This window comes from Podarcis gaigeae (genome assembly GCF_964106915.1).
Source record: "Podarcis gaigeae genome assembly, chromosome: 10".
In the NCBI taxonomy this organism is placed as follows: Eukaryota; Metazoa; Chordata; class Lepidosauria; order Squamata; family Lacertidae; genus Podarcis; species Podarcis gaigeae.
The window spans coordinates 66,134,638-66,155,402 of record NC_139686.1 but is presented as its reverse complement, the minus strand read 5'-3'; the positions used below and the strand labels follow the sequence as shown (position 1 = coordinate 66,155,402).

At 44.0% G+C, this 20,765-nt stretch overlaps 1 protein-coding gene across 10 annotated transcripts in view; it reads left to right on the top strand.

Moving 5' to 3' along the window:
* Positions 1–20,765, top strand: part of GRAMD4 (GRAM domain containing 4) — a 114,611-nt gene that overhangs the window by 43,336 nt on the left and 50,510 nt on the right. For 8 of the 10 annotated variants that reach the window (XM_083701516.1, XM_083701517.1, XM_083701511.1 and 5 more), the window contains exon 3: positions 3,962–4,082. In XM_083701516.1, the coding sequence (XP_083557642.1) occupies positions 3,962–4,082 (121 nt within the window). Of the gene's footprint in view, positions 1–3,698; positions 3,782–3,961; positions 4,083–20,765 lie in introns of those variants that run through there. The other 2 variants (XM_083701512.1, XM_083701520.1) reach the window with 1 other exon arrangement.

Here is a 20,765-nt window from a genome sequence, read left to right as displayed (position 1 = left end):
GGGATCATATATAATTCAAAACAATTTTTCTTTCATCTGTTGCTGCATCTAGAAAACACAATACAAAGGGCCATGTTGTTGTTTGCATTACCTATGAAATGAAATGTTATTTCAGGTGCGTAACTATGTACATTACATGGATAGAAGTAAAGGCCCAACTATAAGATGCAAGTTGTTCTCATCGTAGTTAATACATGTTGGAACCCGAGCAGGCTACCTGCATGGTATCCAGTTTCATGAGATTATATCTCATTATGCAGTTCTTTCTAGATTATTGTGTAGAGCACACAGTTTTCTAAAGGTGACTCTTCGACCTTTGCTGCTTTAAACACAGATTCCAGCAAAATAGGAATTTGCGGTTCCGGTTTTTCGGCCAAGTCTGTAGTTACAGCACCATTTTACACGGCCTTGTAAAGAAACTATTAGCCGACCTTGTCTGCTCGCTGTTTTGTGTCAACCTTGTAAGACATTAGCATTATTCGCCACAGGTGAGCAGATGAACAGCTGCTTTTAAAAAACGGCTATAATTGGAAAGAAAAGAAAAGAAAACTACTGGAGTTTATAGTTACTATATGCTTAGGTGATCCAGTTGAAAAGACAATGAGTATGTGAGCATGCTCAATGTTGCTTGTCGATGGAAAATATTGTAATCGCATTGGGTGTTACAAATTCCTATTCTAATACAGTGGTACCTCAGGTTAAATACTTAATTCGTTTCGGAGGTCTGTACTTAACCTGAAACTGTTCTTAACCTGAAGCACCACTTTAGCTAATGGGGCCTCCCACTGCTGCCGCGCCGCCTCTGCACCATTTCTGTTCTCATCCTGAAGCAAATTTCTTAACCTGAAGCACTATTTCAGGGTTAGTGGAGTCTGTAACCTGAAGCGTATGTAACCCGAGGTACCACTGTATTGGAAAATCGAGTACAATTTTTGTGAAGATTAAATACCAAAGATAGGCACAACCCATTTAGTATGCACTGACAAAATGTGTCATGATTAATAGAAAACCTTCTGTGGCTGAAGCCTTGCCACTTAGCTCTGGGTTCAGCTTGGCTATATTTAATTGCCATGTGACTTCCCTAGAGGAGCGAGCACATTTTAAGGGAGGTTTACAATATTTTGCAACACAGCTGGTGTTTAGCAATAAAAAGCCTGCCTTTTGTGCCCTGTGTAAATATTAGAAAGGAAAAAGTACGCAGGGAAATTCTGGTGACGTCGTCGGGATTTTTGCTTTTTTGGAAACTTTGTGATGGAACCGAAACATGGATGTGCTTTGAGACGTTGGAGCCAAGAATTTTAAGAGAGAAAAGTTTGCATTCTTCTCCTTCCCCCCCTGATTTTTCATGAAAACTCTGATGGATGCGGATGAAACTTTTTCAGGGACTGTGTCATGGCAGAAAACCCTTTTAAAATTGTGGAACAGGCTCTTGAGGAGAGGCTCAGAAAGAAGCTACTGTATTGTAGTAATACCTGACGGAGAGCATTTTAGTCATGCCTGCCATGCTATTTAACTACATTTGGTTTAGCATACGTTGGCATCGTTCCACAAGTAATACTGTTTGTCTTGTTCTGGGTTATTAAAGATTGTTGCTCAGATTTGCTCCATGCCCAGTGTATACCTTCCATTCTAGTTGTCAGCAGCAGGGATTTTATAATTTTTGTCGCCTGCATTGTCTTGCAGTGCATAATTTACATCTGTAAATTTTGCATGTTACTCTGCCAAAGTTTTCAGAATCTATTATTGAGTGAAGGTGGCGAGCTGATCGTAGCTGCTATCGCACAAACTTGTGTTGGAAAGACAGATTAGAAATTGGCTTGGAGGGGAGCTACATAATTGACTGGCGACAAAATTGGCCCGTGAGCATAGCTGTCACCCATCCCTTATATGGCGGGAAAGTCCCTTATCCCAGCGCTCTGTCCTACTGCTGTCCCTTATTGATGATGTCCCTTAAATTTCCCGGGTTTCACAGGAAGCAGCTCTTCTCCCTTCCTCCCTGGCGGCCAGGGAGGAGGGAGGCTCCAACTGTGTTGCTTGGCTGCGTTGCTCACCCAATAAGGAGTCTAAGAGCGACTGGGGGGTGGAGCTTGCATGCCTTGTGCTGATCAAATCGGCCGCGTTGCCTGGGGACTCGCCTTTGCTCAGCGCTTCCCAGCGGAGAGGTGACAGTGGTTTCCTTGCTGCATCCCCTTTGCTGGGTTGCTGCGCTGTGGGAACCACCGCTTGAGGCTTCGTTTGGCTGCTAGCTGGGCTTTCTGCCTTTGGCTCGGAGGGGCTCAGAAGGTGAACATACCTGTGCTCTGGAAATCCCCTATTTTGGCTGCTGATCCCTTATTTTCGAGGCTGCTGGTCCCTTATTTTCAAATCTGTAAATTGACAGCTATGCCTGTGAGCCATTTTAAAATTCCATTGATATCTCACCTTCCTCCCTTCCATGGAACTCAGTGGGCAAAACAATGGGTCTTCTGTCCCCTGACCTGCTTAGTTTCAGCATGTTGTTGCATCATGTGTCTTCTGGCAATGCCAAGTTAATTGGCCACTCTTTTTGTAAAAAATATTTTATTCTCACCTTGTTTACTTCCAAGCAATATGTGTTGACTGTGCGAATCCAGAAATGTCATTTGTTGCAGGGCAAATACTAACCAATATACAACTATAAAAGCAGTCCTTAGTGGTACTCTGCATCCTGACATACAGTGGTACCTCAGGTTACATGCGCTTCAGGTTACTTACGCTTCAGGTTACAGACTCCACTAACCCAGAAATAATACCTCAGGTTAAGAACTTTGCTTCAGGATTGGAACAGAAATCGTGCAGCAGCGGCGCGGCGGCAGCAGGAGGCCCCAATAGCTAAAGTGGTGCTTCAGGTTAAGAACAGTTTCAGGTTAAGTATGGACCTCCAGAATGAATTAAGTACTTAACCTGAAGTACCACTGTAGTTTGATAATTTTGACCCAGTGATGTGTTTATTAGCTCCCTGCCAACTCATTTAAAAAAAAATAATATTTATTACTTTTAAAACTTACAAGAAAAAAAGAGAAGAAAAAACAAAAGAGAGAAAAAGCCTGCCGACTCATTTTTATGCAGTTTAGCAATCCACTTTATCAAAGATATCTGCACGCATACCTCTGGTTTTTGTGTGTATATATATATATATATATATATTTTCCTTTGTTTACGCTTTATGTAGCTTCTCAGTTCCTTGAAAATAGCTCTCTTTTCTAGGAAGTTAATGCTGTCTGCCTCCTGAACTTTGCACTGCCACATCTTTCCCCCTGTTTATTTTTGCACAGAAGGAATCTGGTTATGTCCAACGTGTGCTAGGTATTTAAACTTCCCAGGTTTTTTTTCTCATATGCTCCGAACATGGGTGCACCCCTCTATTGTCTGCCTTGCACGAGGACTGCAGTCCTTTCTTTGTTACAGCTCGCTCCATCATATATTAGCATATACATGAGATGGGATTTATGCAGCGTCAGCTAGTGTTCAGCAAATGCTTTAATTTACATTGCTGATAATTGCTTAAATACTTTCTTTGAAGGGGGGGGGGGGAGAAACCAGGTCTATTGACTTGGAATGCCCGTAATTTGAAAAGTGCTTTCCACCCAATAGAAAGGGGTTTTGATGGTGATGATTTTTGCTGCAGAACTCAAATGCTTTCCCTTATGGCTCTCAGAGAGTCTGAGCATGCGCAGTGTCCGAGGACGGCTGACTGAAGAGGCACGGTTTCTTTTCTTTAGCTCCTATTGATTTGTTTCAGAGAGCTAATGCTGAATAAGAGGTTTGTCGATCTGCTCTGCACTTTGCTTTTTAAAAAAAATAATAATACAATAATCCGCACCCACGTTTTATGAATCGCTTTGAGGTTTTTTTCCTTTTGGAATGTCTAGACGACCCCCTTGAGAGAGGCTGCTTTCTTACCCACGAACGTTTTTGTTCTCTCTGCCTTTCCCCTGTGTAGGCTGGTCCTGGGACCATCAACATGGCTTCGGGAGTCCAGGATTACAACAGAACGGAGTCGGATAGATTAAATGAGATCAAAGGCCATCTGGAAATTGCCTTACTGGAAAAACACTTTCTACGTAAGTACAGAGGAATGTTTTTATGGCATGATAGTGGCCCATGTAGCAATGATCTGGTGCATGGCCAGGAAGGGGGGGTGGGGGCGAAGGACTGTAGGAAATGTGGATTTTAAAATGTTGGCTAATCTTATGACAAGCTGTTAATGTAAAAGAACCACCTGGCGTGAATTCACTCGTTTCGATAGCTGCAAACTCTTGCAAAGTTCAGATTTATAAATGTGGAGCGATGACGTGTTTAGGAATCGGCTAATTGTGGAGAGGGAGTGATGAAATGTCTTATCTAGGCAAAGGATGATGGCAAACACTAGCTTATTTTCAGCAAGTCAGGCGCTGTGCGGCTCAGAAGCTTCTAACTATTGATGGTCAGATGGAGGTGCGCTTTGCAGGGAGGGAAAAGAACGATTTCCTTTTCAAATGGAATCCTCAGTGTGGTTCTTTTCGGGATAGCAAGGTTTTTCTATCAAGTCCTATGAACACAGTGGCTGCCTGCTTTCAAATTCTATTGTGTGTGTGCATGTGCACATACTGAATTTCTACTTTGTCCCCTTTCCTTTCCTATGACCCGCATCCACTCCAGTGAGTCAGGGGACCTTCCCAGTGCAGATTTTGGTGACATGGGATCTTGCAGGAGGGGCGGGGAAGAATAGAAACTCCTTTGTGTGAATGAAAGATGGAAGTGTTAGGATACAGCCCTCTGCTCGAAGTATGTAAGCTGGATAACTATAACGCAAAACTGTTTATAAAGTGGTCAAACTGCTTCAGTTATATTATGATAACTAAAACCAAAGTATTTTGGTTTCAATCAGAAGTCACATTGGTATATGCGTTCAGAATAAGCAGCCTGTAGAACTGTGTCACAGATGTTTCTGTTGTTGTTGTTATTCTGCTGGGAGCATCCCAGAGTGGCTGGGGAAACCCAGCCAGATGGGCGGGCTAATAATAATAATAATAATAATAATAATAATAATAATAATAATCTGTTCTCCCCAGTGTTAAAGACAGATGGGTATTGTGGGTGCCACTGTAGGTTTGAATTAATCAAGTAACATCTAAAAAATAGTTGCTCACCATTAGTTGTCTGATTGTGGAAACTGAAAACGGATACAGCTTTACACGCATGAGCAGAAAGGAGCTGCTATGACCCTGAATTTAGTTTGACTTTCCTAAAATGTTAGCTTGATGTCATTGGATCATAGTTTAAAAACAAACTGGCCATTTTCAAAAGAAGGAAACGTCAACCACGGTTTCTGAAGGTTGATTTTTTTTTAACCAACCAGAGTTCGTTTTAAAACACGATCCCTGGCCCAGGTGGAAGGTAAAACTAAACTCCGGGCAGAGTTCTCCTCCTCGCCAAAGGGTGCGGGGGAGAGGGAAAAATGCATGAGCCGTAAGACTACTTCCTGGCGGTGCATGTAACACTAAACCATGGTTTGGCTTTACGTGTCTACGTAGCCATTGTTCAGCTCATTCTGAACAAGACACAATTAAGGTGAAAAGCAGCGACTGTACATAAAAATAGATCCTCTGAGGGCTTGTTTACATGGGTACTAGGCAAGTTTTCTTTTTTTAACTGCCTCGCTGCAAGCCAAAGAAACAACCCACGGGCTCAGCATATCAAGGCAAATGCGAGGAAGCATCTCCAATTTCTGGCGGCAGAAAGCTAGCGCCTTTTTACACCAGCCTGTTCTGAATAGGGGAGACAAATTTCGATACTGAGCGATTAGGAGGAGAGCTTCCTTTCTGCTTTCTAGTCAATCAAGAAATATTAGTTGGGGTGGGGCCCCTTCCCTGGAAGCACGGAGTGCTGTTTGTTGCAAGGCAAGATGATGATGATGATGATGATTCTGGTGACCTCGAGGCTTGTGGCACTCTGTTCTCTGCTTAATAAGCACAATCCTGGCACATGGCTAGGGTGGCGAGAGTCGCCTGTCAGGTGTGGGAACATGCCGGGGGTGTGTGTGAAAAGGTGCTCCCCCCGCCCTCTTGTGCACACATTGGGTGGCAACAGTTTGCACAGTGACTAAGCACGAGGTGAGGAGCAATTTGAAGAGGGTGTTTCTGATTTAACCCTGCTCGCTTTTGCTCCACGGTGCAGGATGAGCTTTTATGTCTGTGTGAATAATGCTGCTTTGTTTCCTTTGGTTTCTGGTGTGTGTGTGTGTGTGTGTGTGTGTGTTTTACAATTGCAGGCTGCTTGGAGGCATGCTACGCAGCAAGCAAATAATAAAACTACAGCAGCAACAACAATAATAAGAACCCTCTGGCTTGTTCCTTCTGGTCCTGAAACCTAAGGCAGTTACGATCTGGCTCCAATCCAGCAGAGGGCATGGTGTTTAGGAGGAGTGGCACACATACGGCTCTTTGTAGAATGACAAAATCCCACAGATTGCTGACTTGGCAAGTGGGGAGGAGCAGGGAGATTGAATCTGACCCCCCCCCCCAGCCCAGCTCCATTTTAGGATTCGTAAGATTCCAGCTCTTTAAGTGCTAGAGGACCACAGAAAGCTTCCTTATACAGAGTCAGACCATTGTTCTACCCAGTTTAGGATTGAGTTTCCCATACAGTGGTGCCTCGCTAGACGAAATTAATCCGTTCCGCGATTCTCTTCGTCTAGCGGTTTTTTCGTCTTGCGAAGCAAGCCCATTGACAGCTTAGCGGATTAGTGCTAGAGCTGTCAAGCGGCTTCCAGCGATCAGCTGTTAAGCGGCTTATCAGCGGAACAGCTGATAAGTGGCTTAGCGGCTTAGGAAAAGGGCAAAAAAAGCAAAAAAAAACCCGCTGGGGGACGCAAGATTTTTTCGTCTTGTGAAGCAACCCCATAGGGAAATTCGTTTTGCGAAGCGCCTCCAAAACAGAAAAACCCTTTCGTCTAGCGGGTTTTTCGTCTTGCGAGGCGTTCGTCTTGCGGGGCACCACTGTACTTGGGTCTCCAGCTGTTTTTTTTTGGACTACAACGCCCATCATCCCTTGCTAGTAGGACCAGTGCTCAGGGATGATGGGAACTGTAGTCCAAAAACAACTGGGGAGCCAAGTTTGGGAAACTCTGCTCTACACTGGTTGGCAGGGACCCCCCTGCACTTTGGGACAGGGGTCGCTGCCAGGAGATGTCGGCGTTTGGACATGCGGCCATCTGCATGTATATGAGATGCTCTCCCACTGAGTTTCAGCCCTTTACCGACCTGGGGATTTGCATGTTCCAGTCTGCCAGCTGAACTATGCAAATTTTGCACACATGCTTCCTAATCCAACTGAGGATTTTGCATGCTGCCTCCAACCGGGCTGGAAGGTTTCTACCTGTATCACATGGGCTTAGTTCAAACAAGTCTTTGTATTGTGCCTTCTGTCTGCTGCTGCCCTAGTGGCCTTGAGCTGAAGGCCTGCTTTTTCTTCCTTTTCAGCGGATAAACAAGCCAAAGCATAGCTTGACAGTGTTGGTTTAGACTTGTGTGTGCTTTGAATTTTGTCACCTCGCTCGAAGTGATTCGCTTGGCCTTGAATTAGAGCTCTTGTAATTGTAATACAGTGGTACCTCGGGTTGCAGATGCTTCAGGTTACAGACTCCGCTAACCCAGAAATAGTACCTCGGGTTAAGAACTTTGCTTCACGATGAGAACAGAAATGGTGCAGAGGCGGCGCGGCAGCAGTGGGAGGCCCCATTAGCTAAAGAGGTACCTCAGGATAAGAACAGTTTCAGATTAAGAACGGACCTCCAGAACAAATTATGTTCTTAACCCGAGGTACCACTGTACTTTGCAAGGAGGAGAGTTTTTCACACTTCGTAAGCAGAGGCGTTTCTCGACAGCTGCTGGCCTGTGGATTTGTAGAGGCCTTTCGTGTAGACCAAAGACCTCCCCCATGGTGCCAAAGGAAAATCTAACCTCTGTGTTTCCTCAACCAGTGTTTGAAATTGGCCAAGCGCCAGGTGCGTTTCCCACCAAGTAAAGATGTCTGGGTGCCAAGCTGGCGCCTGTCATCACCATCTGGAGGTACATGCCTGGGGATCATTGGATCGGGACTGTTTTCACACACTGTAGAATTCCATCAGCAGTATTTTATCTGCCCAAATGGATTGAATTTATGGAACCAAATTGCTTTTTCTGTGCAGCCTGAGCTGCTACAGAAAAAAAGGTCGGAATAGGCCAATATAGTATGTGAACTGTCACTGGATCAAAGTGACCTTTCTTCTTTAAGTTCTTGACGTTCTTCCCCTGAGGCGCAGGTCAATTCTGTGTCGAGGGCAGCTCTCTACCAGCTCCATCTGGTACGCAGGCTGAGACCCTACCTGCCCGTTGACTGTCTCGCCAGAGTGGTGCATGCTCTAGTTATCTCCCACTTGGACTACTGCAATGCGCTCTATGTGGGGCTACCTTTGAAGGTGACCCAGAAACTACAACTAATACAGAATGTGGCAGCTAGACTGGTGACTGGGAGTGGCCGCCGAGACCACATAACACCAATCCTGAAAGACCTACATTGGCTCCCGGTACATTTCCAAGCACAATTCAAAGTGTTGGTGCTGACCTTCAAAGCCCTAAACGGCCTCAGTCCAGTATACCTGAAGGAGCGTCTCCACCCCCATCATTCAGCCCGGACACTGAGATCCAGCGCTGAGGGCCTTCTGGCAGTTCCCTCATTGCGAGAAGTGAGGTTACAGGGAACCAGACAGAGGGCCTTCTTGGTGGTGGTGCCCGCCCTGTGGAACACCCTGCCACCAGATGTCAAGGAAATAAACAACTACCAGACATTTAGAAGACATCTGAAGGCAGACCTGTTTAGGGAAGTTTTTAAGGTTTGATGTTTTATTTTGTTTTTAGTGTTCCGTTGGGAGCCGCCCAGAGTGGCTGGGGAAACCCAACCAGATGGGCGCGGTATAAATAACAAAATTCTTACTAATATTATTAACTGAGAATCAAATCCCAATCAGTCCATTGTTTGAAAAATAAGACTTTAGAGCCCCCCAAACAGCAACTGGACGTTTCGTTTCGGTGACTGTGACCTTAGTTTAAGGAACCTAGCCTATATTTCTGAGTTTTCTAGCCCTGCTCAAGGCTACGACGTGATTCAGAAGCCTATAAATGATGTGCTTTGGGTCTGCCCCATTCCTTTCTGAGCCAGTAAATAGTGTGTATCTGCAGTTGTCTGCCTCTTGCTCTTCTCTGGACCTTTGGTGCTAGGCTAATGCTGTAACAAATGCCTGACAGATATCATCAGAGCACCTACGGGTCTAGATACCTGATCCATGCATGACCTAGTAATATATACAGTTGTTGAAGACAGCTTGACACAGCACTTTATCCGCCACCGCCGCCGTGTTAAAATAGCATTCTCGAAAAATCGTAGGCACCCTGCCTAAAGCCTTCTTAACAGAGAGGGGAAAAAGAGAGGCGATTCGCCTGCCTCGGGTATATTTGTTTTCCTTTTCTCCCGCTAGAGCTTCAGTTGCCTGCTCACACTCACCCTTCTGCTTCCGGGTTGTCACTTTTCACTAGCAACCGTCACTTATCGTCTGCCCGAGTTCTGAGATTTGGCAACCTGTAGCTGTTCAAATCCATTACTTCAGTTTGTGGAACCAAAAGGGAAGCGAGCTAGAAAACAGAAGTAATTAGGATGCTAACAAAACACTATGCTTGAGACTACAGCAAGGAGGGAAATTTCCCCCTGTTTCATGGTATAGTACTTACTTTCTAATTTTATTTATAAGAGTGTTTCAAAACTGCTGCCTCATGTTTTTTTAAAAATGCCTATATTAAGGAACGTAAGGGATTAGCTTCGACAGAAAAAAGCTTTGTAGGATAATATAATCCAGCAAATTGGAAGTTTTTGTTTTGCATGTGTTTAAAGCTGTTGAGAAGTCTTGGAAATGTTTAGTAGAAAAGAATGTGTGAAGTGCTGTGTTGAGGGAGTCATGTGTGCTAATATTTTTCAGCCAGCATTAAAAAGGGAAACAAAGAAAGCCTGTTAGTGTATTATTTGGGGGGGGGGTGCAGGATTTGGTTGGTCTGGTTTTTGAGTATTTTCATGATAAAGAGGAAGTAAACAGCAAGTTCATAAGACATGACTTCAGTGTATTACTTTGAAGAGTTATGAGCCTCCTTTCAAAATTGGAAACTTGCATTGCCACCTAAAAATGAGGTTGTATTTTGGGGGGAAATGCAACTCGTTGTGGAAGATAGAAAATGCATTTGTTTCTATGCAATTCACCCTTAGGGCTTTTTTCTCTGAATATTTTTTCTGTCTTCTTCTTCTTCTTCTTCTTCTTCTTCTTCTTCTTCTTCTTCTTCTTCTTCTTCTTCTTCTTCATCCCACTTTCCCCCAAGATTGGTAACTCAGGTGGCTTATAGATAAAATACACAAATAAAATAGAAAGCACTACGCCCAATGCAATCCTCTTCTGCATCGCTTTTGGCTGCACAAGAATTCACTCTTGAGAACGAGTTTGCGGCTTATGATTTTGCCTCTGGTGCTCATAGAAAACTGGAAGCCTTTAATGTTCAGAGAGAAAGACTGAGAGCTTTGTAGATCAAAGGACATACCAGCAGTCCTGGAACGGGCCAAATTTAGTCACCTCGCAGAAACATTTCTTGCATTAGAGCTGGCCCGGGAAATCTTTTTCTGTCTGAAGGCTGTGTTCCTCTCTGTGCAATCTTTCAAGGGCCGCATGCCAGCGGTGGGTGGAGCCAGAGACAAAACCGGGCGGAGCAATGGATGTAAACGCTACCTTTTGTAGAATCGTAGTGTTGGAAGGGGCCACGAAGGTCATCCAGACAGCCCCCTTCATTCAGGGATCTTTCGCCCATCGTGGGTCTCGAACCCACAGCACTGCAATTAAGAATCTCATGCTGTACCAACTGAGCTGTTTCTCACCTTTGTACAGTAAGGCTAGTTTCTGCAGACACTCATACTGTCTCGCCTCCCTCCAGACAAGCGAGAGGGAGCACTGAAGCCCAAGGAATCATAGAATCATAGAGTTGGAAGAGACCACAAGGGCCATCGAGTCCAACCCCCTGCCAAGCAGGAAACACCATCAGAGCACTCCGGACATATGGTTGTCAAGCCTCTGCTTAAAGACCTCCAAAGAAGGAGACTCCACCACACTCCTTGGCAGCAAATTCCACTGTCGAACAGCTCTTACTGTCAGGAAGTTCTTCCTAATGTTTAGGTGGAATCTTCTTTCTTGTAGTTTGGATCCATTGCTCCATGTCCGCTTCTCTGGAGCAGCAGAAAACAACCTTTCTCCCTCCTCTATGTGACATCCTTTTATATATTTGAACATGGCTATCATATCACCCCTTAACCTCCTCTTCTCCAGGCTAAACATGCCCAGCTCCCTTAGCCGTTCCTCATAAGGCATCGTTTCCAGGCCTTTGACCATTTTGGTTGCCCTCCTCTGGACACGTTCCAGTTTGTCAGTGTCCTTCTTGAACTGTGGTGCCCAGAACTGGACACAGTACTCCAGGTGAGGTCTGACCAGAGCAGAATACAGTGGCACTATTACTTCCCTTGATCTAGATGCTATACTCCTATTGATGCAGCCCAGAATTGCATTGGCTTTTTTAGCTGCTGCATTGCAGGACACATTGCAGTTAGGGGCAAGAAACAGGGCTGGTGAGGAGCGTGGTCTGGGGAGAGTTTTGGGGGCCAGATTTGCGGGGTCTGAAGGGCCGCATTTGGGCTCTGGGCCTGAGGCTCCCCACCTATGTATTAAAGTGAGGGTCAGGACCATTCATTTCCCACTGGTTCCCAGAATTAAATCAGCATCATTTCAATTCTGCATGTGTTCTTTTTTTGAGCTGCACAGCCCATTAAGGATCTGAAACAGACATGCATTCCTCTTCTATTGTTCCCCTTCGGAGGCCATCTAGTATTGAATGGGGCTGGGCGATACCTCGTTTTCAGCATCATGATATATCACCAGCTAAGCATCATGGTATATCATGATGTCTGAAATGAGGATGGAGCTTTGTAGAGGCATCCACTGGCTTCACGGTTTTCCCTGCATCGTGATTTTTGCCTAGCACACACCCGCTCACATCATGATTCACAATCTATTGCCAGGTCAAAAATGGTCAAACCGACTGGCTCTAATGTATAGAATAAGAGAACAAGAAGAACATTCGTTTTAGGAAGATTGGAAAATGTTTATTGATTATAGGAGGGGAAATTGTGTACCTTTGAAAACGTTGGCAGCATTAAGATAAATTCAACAGTGTAAATAGGTTTTGATGGAAGTGACAATAGAATACTGCATGGTTTAATTTACAGCCATACCTCGTGTTGCGTTAGGTTCATGTTGTGCCTTTTTGGCTTGCGAACGTGGCAAACCTGGAAGTGTACACTTCTGGGTTTCGCCGTGTGCGCAGAAGTGTTCTGCATATTTCGTGCATGCGCTCTATTGCACTCTGCGCTTGCGCAGAAGCGCTGCTGTAGTTGCGGACTTTTCGGGGTGCGAATGGCACCCCGGAACAGATTGTGTCTGCGACTAGAGGTACCACTGTGTATAAAATATGCTGGGATTTATGCAATGCAAAACGAACCATGGAAAGCGAAGAAGTCATTGATATTTTAAGGTTGTCTAAATGAATAGTCTAAATTGTAGAACATTTTTTAAAAAATAAAAGAGAGAGAGGGGGAGTCAAACCGATATCACCATATATAGACTGGTTTTGGATGATATATTGCTATATTGCCCAGCCCTAGTACTGAAGATGCTGTGTTAGTGGTTGCAAAATTAGCACCATAAGGGGAAATGTGGAGGGTTGTTCCGATATCCTCTTTCTTTTACACCTCTCCCACCTTGAGTCAGAGTGGGCTAAGTGTTCTTCCCACCTACTTCAGCCACAAAAATAGACCGAAAGCTTTGCCATCAGCGCCACCCGGGTGCCAGAAACCTGCAAGTCAAAACCTCTGTTGGGGGCTGCCTTGCAGAAATCTTGGTGGATGCATGCACTTAGAACGGAAGCTCCATAAAACGTGGGTCTCTTCTGATGCTGCTGTTTTAAGAGAAGCTAGCTGTATGCCTCTCAACTACGTCATTGTGAAGCAGAAAAAGCTCTCCTGATTCTGCCCTTAATAAACCATTTTTTAAAAACCCAGGAATCTTGAAAGGAGACGTTTCACTGGGATGCATAATTGCAACTGTCAAGTGGTGTTGTTAGCAATGGTAAAATGTGAGCTAGGGCGCTCTGCACCCTTTCAAACAGTTCTCTGTTAAAATAAACAAAATCTCCTGTTGCATTGAGAAGAACAATGCAATTAGCTGCTTGTTGAAACATCGAGCGCAAAACACTCCCATGTGGATTTCTGAGCATCACAGGCATAACAGCCTGCCTTTATTTTGCACGAGAGAAAGGATGCAATGCTAACAAGGCCTTGCTGTCGTGTTCACCAGTCACTTTTCCCAGTTACAGTGAGCTTTTCTGATGACTGAGCTATAAAAACTGGTCCCAGCCCCCTTGCAGACGTTGTTTCTCGCGTACTCAAGCCTAGATTGAAAATTTTTTCACTCCTCTTTGGGAACAGCATGTCTTGTTTTTTTCAGAGGTTAGCCAGTCACCGCGAACTCTGTTAAACCCTTAACAGATGAGGGATTTGTGCGACATCTCTAGTGTATAAAAGATGTCAGACTTGCTGAAGTTCCGGGCTAGACCTGTCATCATTCCTGTAATAGCCCATGAGTAAAATAGTATCAGTGAAACACCTGGTGAGGAAAATAAAAAATAAAAGTAATGCTTGGTGGTTTGTAAGCACGGGAATTTGAATAGCTCCTTATCAGCTACGTCCGAATTCTATCATGACACCTTATTTGTGGCATGACCAGTTTGGTTTTTATGACTGTGATCAGGAGGGGTCCTGTAATCCTGTATAATTTTGCAAATTAATGGCAAAAGCCAATAAGCCTTCCTCCAGACTTTTAGAAGACATCTGAAGGCAGCCCTGTTTAGGGAAGCTTTTAATGTTTGATGTATTATAGTATTTTAATATTTTTTTGGAAGCCGCCCAGAGTGGCTGGGGAAGTCCAGCCAGATGGGCGGGGTATAAATAATAAATTATTATTATTATTATTATTATTATTATTATTCATTCTTCAACATTTCTCAGTACTGGAGAGAATAAGGCAGCGCTTGCCTGTGTGTAGCTACTTCATATAAATGCGCGTAGTTTGGGAATGTGGTCTGCAGATCGCTGCATCGTTCACCAAGGGAACAGTGCTAAATTTGGGGAGCCAGCTTCATTTAAGGGCAGATGGGGCTCGTCAACCTGGGAAGGTAGCCCATCAAGCTGAAGAAAAGCTCTGCTCCTAGACCTCTGCTGCCTTGCAGGGCATCTTCAGGAGAAGAAGAGTCTAAGGAGGACACCAGGCATCCCCAACCTGCGCCCTCCAGATGTTTTGGCCTACAACTCCAATGATCCCTAGCTAACAGGACCAGTGGGCAGGGTTGATGGGAACTGTAGACCAAAACATCTGGAGGACCGAAGGTTGGGGATGCCTGGAGTAAACCCTACACAAATCCAGAGTGGAGTCCCTAAGTGTGAGGAGCAGTTGCGTAACAGCCCTCAGCAACTCAGCATTTTGACTAATCTACTTTATTTACATATAAACACACATGGAGCACTGCAACATGGCTCTTTCTCTCTCTAGCATCAGGCAGCAAAGAGAAAAAAGAACAAAGGACAATTGTCCCATTTCACGGAACACAGTAACACAAACATCCTGTCTCCGTCGCATCCCACTCTGTGGAGTCAAAACATATATTGTCATGTGATAGACAACAATCCCATGACTGCAATCATGGAGCAGGAATTCTAACACTAAGATGGTTGGATGGTGCCCTGTATGGCTCCTTCGACAACTCCTGCAAATAAGCTGGTGCCAAACGTATCACTCTGCTTTCCTTTGGACCCCATGAATAAGCTCAGTTTGTGTGCTTTATTTTACAGTTTGGCATTTCTTCTAAACTAGAGAGCTTGTTTCCATTGGCAGGGGAAAGAGAGCTAAACCGCCCCAGAGAACCTGTCGATCGTAAGTATCTCACAGTCAGGAGGGGGCCAAATATTCACATATCTCTAGATATTAGATATTAGCTAATATCTAATGACATCCCCAGAGACAAGAAAAATGTATTCCTCTACGCAACAGCAGCAGCCAGGATATTGATTGCAAGGAATTGGAAAGGGGAGAAAATCCCATCAGTATTAGAATGGCAAAATAAACCCTGTGAGTTTGTAGAAATGGCAAAATTGACGGCAATTATTAGAGGCCACTCAATCAGAGAATAATTATGGAGTGAAGGAATACATTAAAAATATGGTTCTGGAATCGAAATATTAATAGATAATGTGTAAAACGTGCAGGGATAAATAAGAAAATAACAACAGAATTAATTGAACGATTATTAAATTATAACAACACAAGATGGAAGAAGTAAAAAATTGAGATCACACATGGGTGAAGGCAAGTGGAGGGTATATTGGAATTTATAATATCACTTATAATATACATTTTCTAATCGTGTTATATTTATATATAGCAAAGGGAAGTTTAAAGTAATTAGGTATATTTTAATTCAGGTAATTTATGTAATAGGTTTATGTTAGAAAACAAATATGGATTCTGAATTGATTGTTTGTAATTCTCTTTGGTTTAGGAATAATAAAGAAATTTGGAAAAAATAATAATCCACATATCTCAGTACCTTGCATTTTCTTAAGTGTTTGAGCCTTCCCGCGTAAGAGGGAAATTGGCAATTCGTCTTGCCCTTTGTCCCTGCCCCCAAAGTCCACGTGATAAATGCAAGATTGCCACCCAAGCAGCCCTCCCGTAGCTACAAAACCCAGTTCAAACTCCATTTCAGGCCTTGGCTTTCAGGAGACTGTGGTTAACGTTGGCACTGATGAGTTGGCAACTGCGGTCGAGGGAGGAGAATGGCAGTTAGCGGGGAGTCTGCCCATATAAACATTTTAGTGCTTTTCCACCTGTCCATTTGCAGGCGAGCAGAATGACGTTTGCCGTGACACTTTCCGCTGCTGCTGTTTTTTGTGTGTGCTAGTTGTAATCCGTGTTATTCCTGGAGTGTGAAGAGGCAGCCTGCCAAAAAAAGCCACCGCTTTAAGTGGGATTGCCATTTGCGTATGTTAATAAGTGCAGCAGCTGGGACAGGTTGCTGAAGAAATTTGTACTCTGACCTTCGGTGTGAAGATTGTAGGACAAGGGACATGGGTGTCTTCTGAGAGATAAGGGAAAGGCCACATCTTTCTGTGTCATTTAGAAGAGTCTGATCTGTTAGGGGGTCTTCGGTTAGCTCCGATTTGATCTTCTTGGAGAAATTCCCCAGTGCTGAAAGTGCAGTTCTCGTCGCCATCTTTCTAGAGGACATTCTCAGTGGCTGCACTTTCACTGAGTTTCCTGCCTAAGAAGGCGTGCTAAGCAATCTCTAGCATTTGTGTGTTTTTTAAGATCTCTAACTAAAGTGTAAATAATATCAATAATAATATTACCAAAATGTTACCTTTTTATTACTAAAAAATCCAGCCATGTTAATATTAGTAAAACACTTTTCCTTTATGCTGATTTTTACTGTAGGTTATGTGTAGGTTATACACATGGTAAAGGATGCCTGACAGTTAGGTCCAGACCCCCAAGTCTGAGGTTGCAGCGCTCATCTCGCTTTACTGGCCGAGGGAGCCGATGTTTGTCCGCAGACAGTTTTTCCAGGTCATGTGGCCAGCATAACTAAGCCGCTTCTGGCGAAACCAGAGCAGCACACAGAAACGCTGTTTACCTTCCCGCCAGAGCGGTACCTATTTATCTACTTTCACTTTGACGTGCTTTCGAACTGCTAGGTTGGCAGGAGCAGGGACCGAGCAACGGGAGCTCACCCCATTGCGAGGATTCAAACTGCCAATCTTCCGATTGGCAAGCCCTAGGCTCAGTGGTTTACACCACAGCGCCACCTGTGTCATGCACACACACACACACACACACACACACACAGAGTGGTACCTCGGGTTACAAACACTTCGGGTTACAGACTCCGCTAACCCGGAAGTAGTACCTTGGGTTAAGAACTTTACCTCAGAATGTGAACAGAAATCGCACGATGGTGGCAGCAGGAGGCCCCATTAGCAAAAGTGCGTTTCAGGTTAAGAACGGTTTCAGGTTAAGATACACACACACACACACACAAACACACACACACACTTATTATGTGAACTGCCACAAGGTCTCCTTTTAAGCCAAAAGGAGGGGATGTATCATCCTACAAACAAATAAATAACATAACCTTCATAAATTTTCCATCCTCCTTCGGCATACAAATCTGATCTCCTCACCGCAACCCCTCAATCCTTGGTAAGCACGTTTTTTCAGTCCTGTCCAATTACATTTTATTTGTTCAAAATTCCCTTTGTTTCAGCTGACTCCTGGATGGCTTTGCTAACATCTACTGTGCTGCTCTCCAATGGATTGGTTAAACAGGCTAAGTGTCTCAAACAGACCAATCATAATGATACAGGCTGTGCTGACCTACATTAACTTTTTTGGCTCTCTAATGCTTGGCATCTCGCCATACGGAGTCCTGTTAAACTCCCAGAGGATGACTTGCTCTTTGCTTCGTGGGAATTTTCACTTGAGGGCCGTAGAAAAGTTGGTGGTTCATTTGAGACCATTGTATTCCTTGGACCTAACGCAATATTCAACCCAGTAATGCATCACGACACATCCTGAAATAGGACCAGAAATGCTAAATAGGGAAGTTTTATCATGTTTAGGGAAGTTTTTAATGTTTGATTGTGTTTTCAATGTTCAGTTGGAAGCTGCCCAGAGTGGCTGGGGAGGCCCGGCCAGATGGGCGGGATATAAGTAATAAATTATGATTATTATGATTATTATAAATAAAACTGTTCAATGGTTGGCATACTGGATTTTTCTCTGAGTATGCCCCAGTTCATATTGAAGCATCGCAATAGCAGCAACTTTCTGCCCAATCCATGCTAAGCTTCTCCATTGCCATGGTGGGTGTCCTGCCTCTCCATTCACCCCCTTTTCATTGCAAGGTTAATTTTTTAATATAGATAGAAATTTTATTTTTGCGTTTTCTATTTTACATAAACAAATGAATTAAAAACATAAACATATACATTCATACCTTGGATCTCGAACGCATTGGTTCCCGAATGATCAAAGCCGGAAGTAATTGTTCCAGTTTTTGAACGGTTTTCGGAAACCAAACATCTGGCGCGGCTTCTGATTGGCTGCAGGAGCTTTGGTTTCCAAACCTTTTGGAAGTCGAACGGATACTACTTGCCAAAAAATGGAAATAAGAAGTAATCCCAGCAAAAGAAGAATGGATGCAAAAACTTATGCAGAAATGGCAAAACTTACTGGAAAAATAAGAAATCAAGATAACAATTTTTTTAAATAAAAGAATGGTTTATTGAATATTTACAAATAAACTGTAAACAGATATTGGTAGGGTTACTGTAATAACCTCAGTTTTATAAGAGTATATATTTAAAGTGAGGGATGCGGGTGGCACTGTGGTCTAAACCACAGAGCCTAGGGCTTGCCGATCAGAAGGTTGGCGGTTCAAATCCCCGCAACTGGGTGAGCTCCTGTTGTTCGGTCCCTGCTCCTGCCAACCTAGCAGTTTGAAAGCATGTCAAAGTGCAAGTAGATAAATAGGTACCGCTTCAGCAGGAAGGTAAACGGCGTTTCCATGCGCTGCTCTGGTTCGCCAGAAGTAGCTTAGTCATGCTGGTCACATGACCAGCTCCTTCGGCCAGTAAAGCGAGATGAGCACCGCAACCCCAGAGTTAGTCACGACTGGACCTAATGGCCAGGGGTCCCTTTACCTTTAAGCTCCTTTTCATTGTCATGCCAAATGAGGGGAGAGGGATAGGCTCGTTTTTTTGGTTTGGTGCTAAATTATGATTTGGCGGTGCATATATGAGAAATCATCTTATGTCCATTTGTTAGTTCTGAATGGAAATGGCATTAACAAAAGTAGCAAATGCCTTTTTGATTACAGGTGAAGGCTGTGCCCACGAGTCGGACAGTGTGTGAGGTTTGATCAGTCAGCTCAGTACCAATTATACAATGCTCTTGATGCAAAATACTATTTTGGAAAGAGCCTCTAAAGAGATTTGCCATAATTAACACAGGCTTAGTAAAGCTATTTCTGTCTTGTGTTTACACAGGGAAATAGTAGCATTGATCCGCGCAGCCAGCTGAAGGCATTAAACTTGCCAGTGGCCTCATTATTTAACTTGGCCTCTGCATGCATAGCATACCGGCTGTTCTGCTTTGGTGACTCTCAATTTAAGCTTATGGGTTCGACTCTCAATTAGTTTGTGGACGGCTAATTATCTTGTCATCTTTCATTCTGGTCAGAACATTGCACAGGTATGAAGTGTCTGCTCCAGCTTGTGTAGGACGCAATGTACAGCTATTTCACTGTCTTTGATGGCCTGGCGAAACAACTGGGCTGTGTACGTGACTTGTCAGGCAAGAGAGGTGTGCAGTAGAGGAAATGGCCAGAGATGCAGAGGGTTGTGGGATTTGATCAGAAATTATTGTCAATATATCAAACCCAGTCAACACAATGCATTCTTCGTGGACACAATGGCTTGATGCATATTTTATAATTCCTCATAGTAATCCCACCTGACCCCACACTCTGGATATTTGCACTCCTACAACCCCATGGACCAAAGCACGCAGTTTAGTCAAACTCATGTTGGTAGCTTCGAGAACACTGTCCAACCATCTCGTCCTCTGTCGTCCCCTTCTCCTTGTGGCCTCCATCTTTCCCAACATCAGGGTCTTTTCCAGGGAGTCTTCTCTTCTCATGAGGTGGCCAAAGTATTGGAGCGTCAGCTTCAGGATCTGTTTTTCCAGTGAGCACTTAGGGCTGATTTCCTTCAGAATGGAGAGGTTTGATTGGATAAGCTCTGCTATATCAGGCCAATTGCCCAACAGTCCATCATTCTGTTCATGTTGAAGGGCAATGAGATGCCTACTGGCAGCTCACAAAGAAAGCATGGTGTTAATGGTCCTGTTTGTCTCCAATGTCTGGTCTTCCAGGGAGGCCTTCCACAACCAACTTGGTCATGAATAAAGGAAGCCGTAGTCCAGCAACATTTCGAAGGCATCTGGTTCGAGAAAGTTCTGTGTTGATGTTGCTTGGCGGGGGCAGGGGGGGGAGATCATGCAAAGGGCTTCTGGTTGTCTTTCCTATCTGAAATTTAATACACTTCAGTACAGTGGTACCTCAGTTCTCAAATGCTTTGGCATTTGAACAACTTGGAACCCAAACAGTGCAAACCTGAAAGTAAGTGTTCTGGTTTGCGAACTTTTTTCGGAAGCTGGACATGCTCCATTTTGAGTGCCACACTTCTGTTTTGAGTGCTACGCTTCCGTTTTGAGTGTTACTCTGAGGTCTGTCTGTTTTTGCTATTTGTTTTGCATTTTTGCGGCTTTGTGTGTGTCTGTGGAACCCAGTTCAGCTACTGATTGATTGATTGATTGATTGTGTGACTTCAGTACATTGTTTATTGCTTTCATTTTATGGATCAGTGGTCTCATTACATAGTACAATTCATGTTAATTTGCTGTTTTAGGGGTTGTTTTTAAAAGCCTGGAGCAGATTAATCCATTTTGCATTACATTCTGTGGGAAAGTGCGC